The following is a 14,252-nucleotide window of genomic DNA, read 5'->3' as shown; positions in this document are numbered from 1 at the left end:
GGATATGATCTTGGTTACCTGGCTCTGGAGGCCAGGGGAGCTTGTGTTCTGGGTCCCAAGGAACTGTAATAATTGGTGTCACCCAGAAAGGAGCTCATTCCCCTGTCTGGTGCCTGGATTTCTGTGACAGATGCTAGGGAACACCTCTACATCAACTGGCTCTGGTGGTCAGTGGGGCTTATACTCATGGGTCCTACAGGACTGTAGCCCAAGGAGAAAGAGTTCTTAAACAGCTACAACCCTGAGGGCACAGCAAAGGCAAGAGACCCAGGAGCTCAATCTTTCTGCGAAGGGAGACTATGAACTGATCATCCTGACTGCTAACTAAGGGGCAAGCTTCTGATTAGACATGCATCTTTTTTTTTTTTTTTAGGCATGCATCTTGGAGTTGACTTTAATCCTTTCCAGAGACCTTGGAGGGCAGGCGCTACCTTTGCTCTCACACTCTGCTGCCTCTAGTGCACCAGTGTCTCCTGGAGGGTAGCTATACACGTGGCTGGTGCCCAGGGGACTCCCCTCGATTACCTAGCTCTAGGTGACTGGAGGGATTTGCATTCCTGGATCCCACAAGACTATGGCAATCAGAGGGATAGTTCTTGGCAGGCTACCACCCCCAAGGCACTGCACAGAAAGCAGAATGAGGCACACTCCCTAGGGTTTCTGTGAAAGAGCCCTCTTTACTTGTCTTGGACCTTCAGCCTGAGGAGCAGGCTTCAGGTTTGGCTCACATTTAGTGGCCTACGGAGTTGCTATCAAGGAACATAGGCTGTGGACGCCATCTAGGCACTCTCCCTCTGCCTTGCTCCAACCCATCAGTATCACCCAGAAAATAGTTCATCTGGAGCCCACATTGTGGACACCTCCAGATCACCTGGTTCTGAGAACCAATGTGGTCTACCCTCACCACCCCTCAGAACTGTATATATTTGCATACTTTAAAAGCTGCTGCCTGAGGGTCCAGCTTCCAGTCAACCTGAATCTAGGTGCTGAGATCCTCCACTCTGGGACAGTGACAGGTTTTGGTACATCCTCAACTACTGGGATCTACTAAAAATATAATAGGCTGCCTGGACAAGCACAGAGGTTTGAGAGACAACCAGGAACTGACGCAGGGTTGAATAACAAGGTTCATCTCCTACACAAGGCCACTCGATCAAGACCGCAAGAAGTGGTTGTTTCATCTACTGTACAGAAACCAACAGAGAGTCGAGCAAAATGAAGAAACAGAGGAATATGTTCCAAATGAAAGAATAAGATAAACCTCAGAAAAAATCTTAATGAAATGGAGATCTGTAATTTACCTGATAAAGAGTTCAAAGTAATGGTCATAAAGATGGGGAGAAGAATGGATGAACACAGTGAGAACTTCAACAAAAAGATGAAAAAATATAAGAAAGTACCAAATAGAAGTCACATGAACACAGTGAGAACTTCAACAAAGAGATGAAAAAATATAAGAAAGTACCAAATAGAAGTCACAGAGCCAAAGAATGTAATAACTGAACTGAAAAAAATACACTAGAGGGGTTCAACAGCAGACTAGATGAAGCAGAAGAAAGTATCAGTCAACTCAGGGACAAAGCAGTGGAACTTACCCGATCAGAGCAGCAGAAAGAAAAAAGAATGAAAAAAGGAATTTATGGAACAACATCAAACAGACTAACATTTACTTTATAGGGCTCCCAGAAGGAGAAGAGAGAAAGGGGCAGAAAACTTATTTGAAAATATAATGGCCGAAAACTTCCCTAACTTGGGGAAGGAAACAGACGTCCAGATCCAGGAAGCCCTGAGAGTCCCAAAAAAGATGCTACCAAAGAGACCCACACCAAGACACATTACAATTAAAATGTCAAAAGTTAAAGACAAGGAGAGAATCTTAAAAGAAGCAGAAGATAAACAACTAGTTCTATACAAGGGAACCCTCATAAAACTATCAGCAGATTTTTCAGCACAAACTTTGCAGGCCAGAAAGCATGATATATTCAAAGTGCTGAAAGAAGAAAACTTCCAACCAAGAATACTCTACTGAGCAAAGTTTTCATTCAGAATTGAAGAAGAGATAACGAGTTTTCCAGAGAAGCAAAAGTTAAAGGAGTTCACCACCACTAAACTAACCTGGCCTGACAAGAAATTTTAAAGGAACTTCTTTAAGCTGAAAGAAAGGATGCTAATTAGTAACAAGAACACTTATGAAAGGATAAATCTCACTGGAAAAGTAAATATATAGTGAAGGTAGTGGATTAATCACTAATAAAGCTAGTATAAAGGTTAAAAGACAGAACTATGATTACAATAATTAGCTAAAAGATACACAAGGTAAAAATACATAAAATGTGACATCAAAAACATAAAACATGAGAGTAAATGTTGAGCTTTAGAATGGGATCAAACTTAAGATGTTATCAACTTAAAATAGACTGTTATAGATATAAGTCGTTAAGTGTAAGACTCACGGCAACCACAAAGCAAAAACCTAGAATAAATACACAAAAGAGAAAGAGAAAGGAACATAAGCATACCACTAAAGAAAGTCATCAAACCACAAAGGAAAAGAGCAAGAGAAGAAAAAAGGAACAGAGAAAAACTACAAAAACTGCTAGAAAACAATTAACAAAATGGCAATAAGCACATATCCATAATAATAACTTTAAATGTAAATGGACTAAATTCTCCAACAAAAAGACATAGAGTGGCTGAAGGAATAAAAAGCAAGACACACCTATATATGCTGCCTGTAAGAGATACAATTTAGATATAAGGACACAGACTGAAAGTGAAGGGACGGGAAAAGAGATTCCATGCAAATGGAAATAGAAAAGAAAGATGGAGTAGCTATACTTATATCACACACACAAAAGAAAGACTTTAATACAAATGCTTTAATAAGAGACAAAGAAGACATTACATAACGATAAAGGGGTTAATCCAATGAGAGGATATAACATTTGTAAATCTTTATGCAGCCAACACAGCAGCACCTAAACATGTAGCACAATTATTAACAGACCTAAAGGGAGACATAGCCAGCAATACAATAATGGTAGGGAACTTTAATATCCCACTTACATCAATGGAAAGATCATACAGACAGAAAATCAATAAGGAGACATCAGCCTTAAACAACATGTTAAACCAGATGGACTTAACACATATTTATAGAATATTCTATCCAAAAGCAACACAATATACATTCTTCTCAAGTGTATATGGAACATCTTCCAAGATAGATCATATGTTAGGCCACAGATCAAGTCTTAATAAATTTAAGAAGACTGCAATCATATCAAGTATCTTTTCCAACCACAGTGGCATGAAATGAGAAATTACACGAAGAAAAATGGGAAATATACAAATATGTGGAGATTAAATAACATGCTATTGAATAACCAATGGGCAAAGAAGAAATCAAAAGAGAAATCAAAAAATACCTTGAGAAAAACAAAATGGAAATGTAACATGCCAAAATTTACAGAATGCAGCAAAAACAGTTCTATGAGGGAAGTTCATAGTGATAAACACCTACCTCAAGAAACAAGAAAAGCCTCACACAAACAACCTAACTACACCTTAACGAACTAGAAAAAGAACAAACAAAGCCCAAAGTTAGTAAATTAGAGCAGAAATAAATGAAATAGAGACTAAAAAGACAACAGAAAAGATCAATGAAACTAAGAGTTAGTTCTGTGAAAAGAGAAATAAAATTGACAAAACCTTAGCTAGACTCACCAAGAAAAAAAAGAGAAAAGACTCAAGTAAGTCAGACATGAAAGAGGAAATATTACAAGCGACACCACAGAAATACAAAGGATCATATAGACTACTATGAAAAATTACATGCCAACAAATTGGACAAACTAGAAGAAGTGGATAAACTCTGACAAACATATAAGCTACTAAGACTGAATCATGACGAAATAGAAAATCTGAACAGACCACTTACCAGCAAGCAGATCAATTCAGTAAAAAAAAACTCTCAACAAACAAAAGTCCAGGACCAAATGGCTTCACTGGTGAATTCCACCAAACATTCAAAGAAGAATTAATATCAAGCTTTTTCAAATTCTTCCAAAAAATATAAGAAGGGGAATCTTTTCAAAACACATTTTATGAGGCCAGTATTAGCCTGATACCAAAACCAGACAAGAGTGCCACCAAACAAAAAAAATTTTTTTTTACAGGCTAATATCCCCGATGAACATAGATGTAAAAATTCTCAACAAAATATTAGCAAACTGAATTCAGCAAATCATTAAAAGGATCATATACAATGATGAAGTGAAATTTATTCCAGGGATACAGGGATGGTCCAACATCTGTAAATCAGTCAATGTGATACACCTCATTAACAAAATGAAGACAAAAATCATATGATCTCAACAGATGCATAAAAAGCATTTGACAAAATTTAAATCCATTTATAATAAAATCTCAAATCTCTCAAAAAAGCAGGTATAGAGGAAACATACCTCAACATAATTAAGGTCATATATGACAAGCCTACAGCTAAATCATACTCAATGTTGAAAAGCTCAAAGCTTTTCCTCTAAGATCAGGAACAGGACAAGGATGTCCACTCTTACCACTTTTATTCAACACAGTATTGGAAATCCTAGCCAGAACAGTCAGGCAAGAAAAAGAAATAAAAGGCATCCAAATTGAAAAGGCAGAAGTAAAACTCACTGTTTGCAGATCACATGAAAATAGCTAGGAAACCCTAAAGACTCTATCACAAACTAATAGAACTAATAAATGAATTCAATAAAGTTACTGGATACAATATCAATATACAAAAGTCAATTGTGTTTTTTAAAATAATAACAAACTATCAAAAAGAGAAATTAAGAAAACAATCCCATATACAACTGCATCAAAAAGAATAAAATACCTAGGAATAAATTTAACCAAGGAGGTGAAAGATCTGTATACGGAAAACTACAAGACATTAATGAAAGAAACTGAAAAAGACACAAATAAATGGAAAGATATTCTATGCTCATGGATTGAAAGAATCAATATTGTTAAAACTGCCATACTATCCAAACCAATCTACAGATTCAGTGCAATCCCTATCAAAATTCCAATGGCATTTCTCATAGAAATAAAACAAAAACTCCTAAAACTTGCATGGAACTGAATAGCCAAAGCAATCTTGAGAAAGAACAAAGCTGGAGGCACCACACTCTCTAACTTCAAAGTATATTATAAGGCTATTATTACATACAAACGGTATTGTATTGGCATAAAAACGGAGACTTAGATTGATAGAACAGAACAGAGAATAGAGATCCCAGAAATAAACCCAACATATATGGTCAATTAATTTATGACAAATAAACCAAGAATATACAATGGGGAAAGGACAGTTTCTTCAATAAATGATGTTGGGAAAACTGGACAGCCACATGCAAGAGAATGAAGCTGGACCACTATCTTACACCATTCACAAAAATTAACTCAAAATGGATTAAAGACTTGAACATAAGACCTGAAACCATAAAACTCCTAGAAGAAAACATAGGCAGTAAGCTCCTTGATATAGGTCTTAGTGATGATATTTTGAATCTGCACCAAAAGCAAAAGCAAAAAAAGTAAAAGCAGCAAAAGCAAAACTACACAAGTGGGACTACATCAAACTAAAAAGCTTCTACACAGCAAAGTAAATTATCAACAACATGAAAAGGCAACTTACTGAATGGGAGAAAATAACTGCACATCATGTATCTGACAAGGGGCTGATATCCAAAATATACAAAGAACTTTTACAATTCAATAGCAAAAAACCAAACTATCCACTGAAAAATGGGCAGAAGATCCAAATAAGACATTTTTCCAAAGAAGACATACAGATGACCAACATGTACATGAAAAAGATGGTCAGCATCACTAAACATCAGGGAAATGTATATCAAAACCACAGAGCTATCAACTCACACCTTGCAGAATGGCTAGTATCAAAAAGACAACAAATAACAAGTGCTGGCAAGGGTGTGGACAAAAGGGAACCCTTGTACACTTGGGTGAGAATGTTAAGTTGGTGCAACCATTATGGAAAATAGTATGGAGATGCCTCAAAAAATTAAAAATAGAACTACCATATGATCCAGTAATTCCACTCTAGGTATTTATCTGAAGAAAACAAAAAAACATTAATTCAATAAGATATATGCACCCCCCTGTTCACTGCAGCTTTATTTACAATAACAAAGATGTAGAAACAACCTAAGTATCTATTGATGAATGAATGGATAAAGAAACTGTGGTACACACACACACACACACACACACACACACATATATATATAAAGAATATTATTCAGCCAAAAAATAAAAGTTGCCATATGCCACAGCATGGATAGAACTTGAAGGCATTATGCTAACTGAAATAATTCAGACAAAGAAAGACAAATATTTTATGATCTCCCTTACATGTAGAATCTACAGAAACAAACAAAAAATAAGCTCATAAATATAGAGAACAGATTGGTGGCTGCAAGAGACAAGGCTTGGATCGGGGGGTGGGAGAAATGGGTGAACTGTGTTTTGTTTTGTTTTAAATAAATTGAATTCAAAATTTTTTAAATGCTTTCTTCAACACATATTTAAGAAACATATTTATTATAAAAGGTAAGGTGAAAATATCAAAGAGTAGCAAATCATCCGCTTTACCTCTTTGTGTTTCATATCCACCTGACTCCTGAGAGCCTTAAGTTCCCGTTCACGGATGTCCAAGCAAGTTTCTAGAGCATGTGTCTGTCCTTCCCACTCAGATTTTTTATGAGCTACCATTATGTCAATCTGTTTCATGAGCTCCTGTAGTTCTGCTTCACAGGATGTCAAAAATCCCCTATAAATAAGGACAGACCCTTAAGAACATAGAACATATCTCCAAGAGGCTTTTCATCTTTCACATGTAAAAATCCAGCAGATGTAAAGCTACCTGAAGTGGAACAGTGTCAACAAATAAATTATCAGAAGCAGAGAACAGGATCTCTGATCTTTTCCTTTTAATGCTCACATAAGATGATCACTTATTCCACGGAAGTTTGTCTTCCTCCAGTAGCCGACCTAAAGCCTAAGTCAACTGGTCAAACGCAAGGTTTATGTTTGAAGTCTGGTTTGTGAGTGAGACTTCCACAACAAACAACTAGCTCTTCTGTAACATTTTAGGGAAGCTTTCAGGAAGAATCCAGGCAAGCATATGTCACATTCTCAGCTCGTCAAACAAAATAAAAAGCTTTGGAAACAAGTAGGCTATTGGGAAAATGACAATACAATTTTAAGAGCTGTTTTAAGAACCTCCATCCTTGAGCCAAATTTATTCCAACTATTTCTTTCCAACTTATTATTAGAAACTTACCACATCCTACCTTATTGTTGTAAACTTACTGATGTCCTTCAATGTTTCAGGAGATGCCAGATGTTACAAAGGTAGAAACAGAATTGGACATAGATGTATTGGATTCAGAGGTTTCCGGGAATGGCCACAGAGAGATAACTCCTAAGGCTTAAATACTTTTTAAAAAAAAAAGCATTTGTTCTTAGTGTCACAAAACCTCTATAGCCTTTTGCTTTTTAAAAGCAGAAAACTTAACTGGGATGATGGTAAGCATCCAGCTTCACACTGCTGAGATGAGGGAAACACCCCAAGGAGCGATACTGTCCACAAACACGACATGGATCAGCTTAGATTTTGCTCACACTTCTGCTTCTGTACCCAAAGCACAAAATGGTCAGAGGCATAACTCAGACATGCTTTTTAAACTCAGTGAGAAGCTTAAGGTCAAAGCAAACTTACCCATCATGTCCTCGATTTTGTATTCCTTCCAACAAAGCCTCCATCGCCAAATCCCCTTTGTTTTGGCAACTGGGAAAGCAAAGAACTCTGTCAGGAGAAAATTCATTTTTTATGTTCTAACATTCCAACTTACAAACTTAAGAATGTGAATGAAAGCATACAAATAGCAATGAGAAAATGCAGCACTTCTTAAGATGACTGTAGAAGCAGTCAAGGAATATCTCTTCAAGAAATACTAGAACCAAACACATTTCAGACTAAAACACAATTTAAAATGATCTGAATTGCCATTGACACTCCCCCTGCACGACTGAAGTCAAATACCTCACTGTCACATCCCTACTTCCTCATGTAAGAGTGGGCCTGGGTGGAGGTGGGGTGCTAGCAGCAGAGGAACACTGACACTAACAAAATGAGAGGTCAGAGGAAAAGTGTAGCTTCTTTTAAAGAGATATTGTAAAAAGGTTAAATGCCCTGTGCTTCAACTTCTTGGTCCATCATGGGAGATCCTATTCACCCGCTAGATGACAGGCCCATGAAGCTCCTAGAACACCCTCCCTCACCTAAGAGGCAGCTACGTGGGCCCTCCCTCCTCTGCACTTCCTTGCTCCTAGTCCTTAACAGGTTCTTTCATAGGAGTTACACCACCCTGGGAATGTCCTTTTGCACACCTTTTTCCCCTACTATTCAACCGTAAAGGGTAGAAAACCAGTTTTTTTCACGCCTGCAGCTCCAGGGCTTAGAGTTGCATTTCAACCTGGCCTGTGCTGAATGCTTTTGACTGAACTTATCTCAATTCCCCTCCCTTTTCACCTACCCCGCCTATGCAAACTGGTCATAGCTGGAAAACTACAGAGAAGAGTGTAGCAGAGAAAGAAGGGAAGGGAGGTAAAACAGAGACACAGGAGAATGAGAAGACTGGAAAATACAACCACTACACGTTATTTGCATCTATTTCTAAAGTTACTAACAGGAGTACTAAATAACTATTCATGCACAAATACGGCAGAGAGGATTTCTTTCCAGTTGGTTTATCCTTTGTATTACACCAACATTAGACAAAATAAAAACCTAAAGAAAAACGCTTTCATGGTCTATTCCACTTTCTTTCAAACAATGATACAGTCAATTACAACACAACGCAGATTCTGTGTTTTGATCCACTCTAGGGAACTGAGAGGCAGTACATAGTTCACACAGTACCATGCAGATGGAAACCCAGGATAGAGTCCTGCTCTGCAACTAAGTAGCTTTGTGTCCTTGGACTTCAGTCTTTGCCTCTATAAAGTAAGAAGCATGATCTATATAATCTGCACGGTTTCTTCCAGCTTTTTAATGGGATTCTAATAGCCAATTACATATATTCTGTATCATGCTCCTGACAACTCTACATGTATATTTATTAAATACGTAGGAAAGTGCTCTTCCTAAGGACAGAGCTACTACAGTTATTCAAAACTATCATTAGTAAAATTATACTCCTTTAGGTCATGTTATTCTTAGAAAATACATTTAGTAATATATATTAGAAACAGATTTAGTAACATATAATACATATTTTCTGGATATTATTTAGTAATTAGGAATATTTATAATAGAAGCTAAAAGTCACTGAATACTCAACTGTTCTGCCTGTCTATATTGTCAGATTCAATCTTCATAACAATTTTAAAACATAAATACTATTACTTTGAGGAAACTGAGGCTCAGAAGGTTAAATAACTTGATTATGGTAAACTACAAACCACAGTCCTAGGATTCAAACCTAGGCAATGTGACTCCTAAGTTCCAGCCAATGTGCAATCTTTATATATTTTACAGTATTCCGGATCTTAAAATACATCAGCATATCTTCTTTTGATTTAATAATGTGTTCTTGGCATAAACAAAATCAAACCAAATTGAAAAGTCTGGACACAGGAAAAAATATACAAACTTAACTATGACGTCACCACCATGGCCACCAGGTGGCAGTAGCACAACAGTGAAAATAGTCCACATAGGGGAAAATAGCCATTTCAGAAATTAAAATCATGGTCTAAGACTTAGATAAGGAGATCTCTGTTTTTAAAAAAAAAGGTGGGGATGGGGTGGGGAGGAACCAGTAACATTCTCTGTGGAAAATAATCTTACTAATATATAATGATCTTTTAACAATACTTTCGCTATCTCCTCGAGCAGCTGACAAACACCATCATTTCTCATTCTTGAGGATCAGGTAAATAGCAAGGACTCAGATCTTCTGTGGACTTTTCTCACCCGAGTTTCTCATAGCTATATCACTGACTCCTTTCCTAACCAACCTGACCCTCATTCAGCTCCATGCACTACATCACTTGCTTTCTTTTTTGCCTGTGCCATGTGGTAATTATATAAATTTTATTCTTTATCCAAATAAATACAAATTTAAGCAATTACTGTTTGATAATCTGCTACTCCTTGCCACTAACATGAAATGTTAATGTAGTTAAATGGAAACTGTGTAGCTCTACAATTGGTACAGGACACTCTTAATCATTTCTGCAGTTAGACCAAGATATCAACGAACAGAAGTTATAATTAAAACTCTCCTTTCAAATGAAGACTACTTTAATCCAGTGAAATCTAGAATAAAATGGTAAAAGGAAATACAGGCTTTTTCACCAAGTCTGGGAAGCAGGGAAAACATACTTTAAATCTTAGGGAAAAAAGAATCCAAAGAGGTTATCTAGGGACTTCCCTGGTGGTCCAGGGGTTAAGAATCCGCCTTCCAATGCAGGGGACGCGGGTTCAATCCCTGGTCAGAAAACTAAGATCCCACATGCTGCAGGGCAACTAAAGCCTGCGCACCACAACTAGAGAAGCCCGTGTGCCGCAGCGAAGACCCAGCGCAACCAAAATAAAAAAAACAAAAAACAAAGAGGGTATCTAATAATGGGAAAATCTTTGATATTCATTAACATATTGGAATTTAAGAGCTAGAAAGAACCCGAAGGGCTCCAATTTAACCTCTTTATTTTACAGATCAGGAAAAATATCCAGAGTATGCACCCAAGATCAAATTACTCACAAAATGGGACACAGGAAGAAAATAAAAACTCTGGTTAGATATGTGTACTAAGAGAAGGAATATGCCTACTCATCAAGTCTCATTTAAAGGAAGATAACAATGCTTTGTCCCTTACCTGCCTCAGTGTTACTGTGATTGTATACAAAGATCTATGGCTATGACAGATATACTATGACTGATAAACTGTGCCTGCTCCAATAAATAATCAATATCATTTATGACTGCCCAGAAAGGTTCCTACTTAAATTTAAGGGAAAAAATTATCAGATAAAGTATCAAAGAAATTTTCCAAAATAAAAATGAAATTTTAAAACACTGTCCAAACTATGACTCAAAATCCAGAAAGAATAAGGGGCTAAGACTAAGAAATCTTAGTAGACAAAAATACACTTTTACATGGGAAAAATGCTGTAAGCAAAGCTGAAAGGTAAATGACAACATTACTTGAAAGTTTTATCACAAGGGGTTAATTAACCAAATATATAAAGAGCTTCTAAAAACTGAAGGAAAAATTAAAATCTATAGAAAAATGTGCAGAAGATATGAACAAAGAGTTCTCATAAAAAGAAATGCAAATGACCTTAAACGTATGAAAACATGCTCAACCTTGTTCACAATAAGAGAAACACGAATTTAAACTACACTGGGTTACCCTTTCTTCTGTATTAGATTAATGAAAAATTAGAAGTTTGAAAATGCACACTGATGACAAGGCTATGGGAACAGGCATTCACATACACTGTAGGTAGGAATGCAAAACGGTACAACTACTATAGAGGAAATTTTGGCAATACTTAGCAACTGATATATATGCATTTACCCTTTGATCCAACAATGCCACTTCTAGGAATCTATCCCAAACGTATGTTGGCAAGAATACAAAACCATACATGCAGAAGGATATACATTACAGGACTATTTGCAAGAGTAGGAAACAACACAAATGCCTATCTACAGGGAACTAGTTGACTATTCATCCACCAATGGAATAATACTATGAAGCTGTGAAAAGGGAAAATGACCTCTACATACATCTATGGTGGGATCTACAGGGCATATAATATTAGATGAAAAAAGCAAGATACAAAACAGTATATGCAAACACTACTTTTTACCTAAGAAAGGGAGAAAATTATAGATATATATTATATATATTATATATATTACATAAATATAAATTATATATTATATATGTTATGTATAATACAAATGTCAGAATATATTAAGGATATATAATTATATATAAATATATAATATATATAGTGTATTTGTTCTTCTGGAAGGATAAGCTCAAAGCTGGTAAATATGATACCTATAAGGAAGGGAAATAGGGTAGAGAAAACAGGAAGCTAAACTTGTCTGGATGTATACCTTAACAGCTACTTGTTTTATAGGCACTATGCTAATGTTTTATAATATAATGAAACAAATCCAGTTGGGAAAAAAAAAAGCAGTATTGAAAAATATTGGAAACAAAATGAAATAAATCAACTATCAACTATATATCAAGTTGGCAGCCTTACCATATAACAAATTGTTTCATTGGTTTTAAAATGCAACAATTTTACTGTACATATTCCAACTGGGATACACACTAAGGACAAAAACGTACTATACAGAAACCCTAAACATCACTCAGGAATCATATTGTTAATAGTAAAATTGGTATCACTAATTTGAAAGCATTATATACAATACAGAAAAAGTATGTTAATAGGCAAAAGAGAAAAAGATACAAATATAAAATCAAGTGTTTAAAAAAAACTATGAAATTAAATTGGAAATATCAGTGTGAATTCTGGATATTTCTCTTTTTAAAAAATGTACATATTTCCTAACTTTGGCCACTGTAAATCCTAAAACCAGTGACCAATCTAGTAGCAAGAGTGCCTTCAGCACCCAGACTGGTCTCTAAACACCATCTCCCACTGAAAGGAACCAGGGCTTCTTGGTGGCCAGAAATGTTTAAATGAGCCAGGAATATGTTTTACCAGAAAAGAAGCAAACTTTCAAAGATTACTGGTCATATCAAAGTGGACAGAAGCCAACTTAAACAGGCTGCCACTCGCCAACAACAGGACAACTTGAGAACCACCCCCCCAAAAAAAAAGACTGCAGTAGGTTGAAACAGTTCAAATACATTCAGGTCTATAATTTCATGATGATAAAAAAAAAAAAAAGGCAAAACCCTCATGGTTACCTTTGGAGGTTGCTAGGCCACCAACTCATTACTGTGCTCTGAAAATAGAGGGAAAGAATTAAGCATTTTTCTCGTCTTTCCTATACAAACTGTATTTCAAATAGCTGGTGGGCTAGTCAAATAGCTGGTGAAGTAAAAAGTTCTTCTTCATAAAAAATTTCCAGCTAATAAATGCTGAAGAATGACAGAATCAGAAAATCACCGTACTGCAACTGCTAATGCAATAGTGGATATAGGCAACCTAAATCCATGAAAGGATCTCACCATTAAGCAAAAGGCTCATGGAGAATTTCATGATGGATGGACTGGGCCGACAACGCCTGAACCCACTACGATGCTCAATTTTAACATCGTAGAGAGAAAACTCAGACATCATGTGCCTCCCTGTTTTGCACCACTGATGAAATCTTGCCCTGCCCTCACCCCCACAAAAAAAGTCAAGGTTGAATCTGATCAAGCTTCTAGAGCAGTGCTGTTCAACAGAACTTTATGCAATTATGGAAATATTTTACATATACACCAAACTATTGGGCCCTTGAAATGTGGCCAATGCACTAGGGAACTGAAATTTTTAGCTTTATTTCATTTTAATTCATTTAAATAGTCACCGATGGCTGATACCTACTATATTGGACAGTGCAATTCTAGACCTTACTACCAGTTTAGAGGGAATAAAGGGAATAGATGTACAAGTTAAAGGATACCATGTGGATGCAATCAACTAAATCTAGAACGTTAAGGGAAAAGAGAGGCAATGAAACTGCTATATTAAAAAAGATTGAAAAGGTGTTATCAACTCAATGCAACACGTGGATCTCTACGGGATTTTGATCCAAACAAGCTACTTATAAAAATACATGTATGGGGCAAGTGGGGAAACCTGAACCCAGGCTGAATATTGACATTATGGGATTTTTATTAATTTTCATAGATGTGATGACAATACTGTGGTTTTGTAAAACTGAAAACACAAACTTAGTTCTTAAAGAAAAATAACCTAAAGTAACATAAAAACCGAAAATTCAATTCCTGAAACCCAGGTCAATGTTGGCTTTAGCTGAATTTCAAATCAAGTTGACATATGCTTAAAAGTAGGAAGCTCTGATAAAGTGGACCACTGATGCTGTCACCATCTGCCACCACTACTACGTAAGTGAGAACGGGAAGGAACAAGCAAAGGTGTTCTACCTTTTAATGGGAGACAAGTG

At 36.3% G+C, this 14,252-nt stretch overlaps 1 protein-coding gene across 11 annotated transcripts in view; it reads right to left on the bottom strand.

The window, feature by feature from the left end:
* The window catches only part of CEP63 (centrosomal protein 63), an 81,596-nt gene that overhangs the window by 65,589 nt on the left and 1,755 nt on the right, over positions 1–14,252 (bottom strand). For 6 of the 11 annotated variants that reach the window (XM_068545948.1, XM_068545952.1, XM_068545954.1 and 3 more), the window contains exons 2-3: positions 7,796–7,864; positions 6,667–6,844 (exon numbers count right to left, since the gene is read on the bottom strand). In XM_068545948.1, the coding sequence (XP_068402049.1) occupies positions 6,667–6,844; positions 7,796–7,839 (222 nt within the window). In that variant the 5' untranslated portion in view covers positions 7,840–7,864. Of the gene's footprint in view, positions 1–6,666; positions 6,846–7,367; positions 7,709–7,795; positions 7,865–13,044; positions 13,063–14,252 lie in introns of those variants that run through there. The other 5 variants (XM_068545944.1, XM_068545945.1, XM_068545947.1 and 2 more) reach the window with 4 other exon arrangements.

This window comes from Eschrichtius robustus, chromosome 6, assembly GCF_028021215.1.
Source record: "Eschrichtius robustus isolate mEscRob2 chromosome 6, mEscRob2.pri, whole genome shotgun sequence".
Taxonomy (NCBI): domain Eukaryota; kingdom Metazoa; phylum Chordata; class Mammalia; order Artiodactyla; family Eschrichtiidae; genus Eschrichtius; species Eschrichtius robustus.
This window is presented reverse-complemented; position numbering and strand designations above follow the sequence as displayed.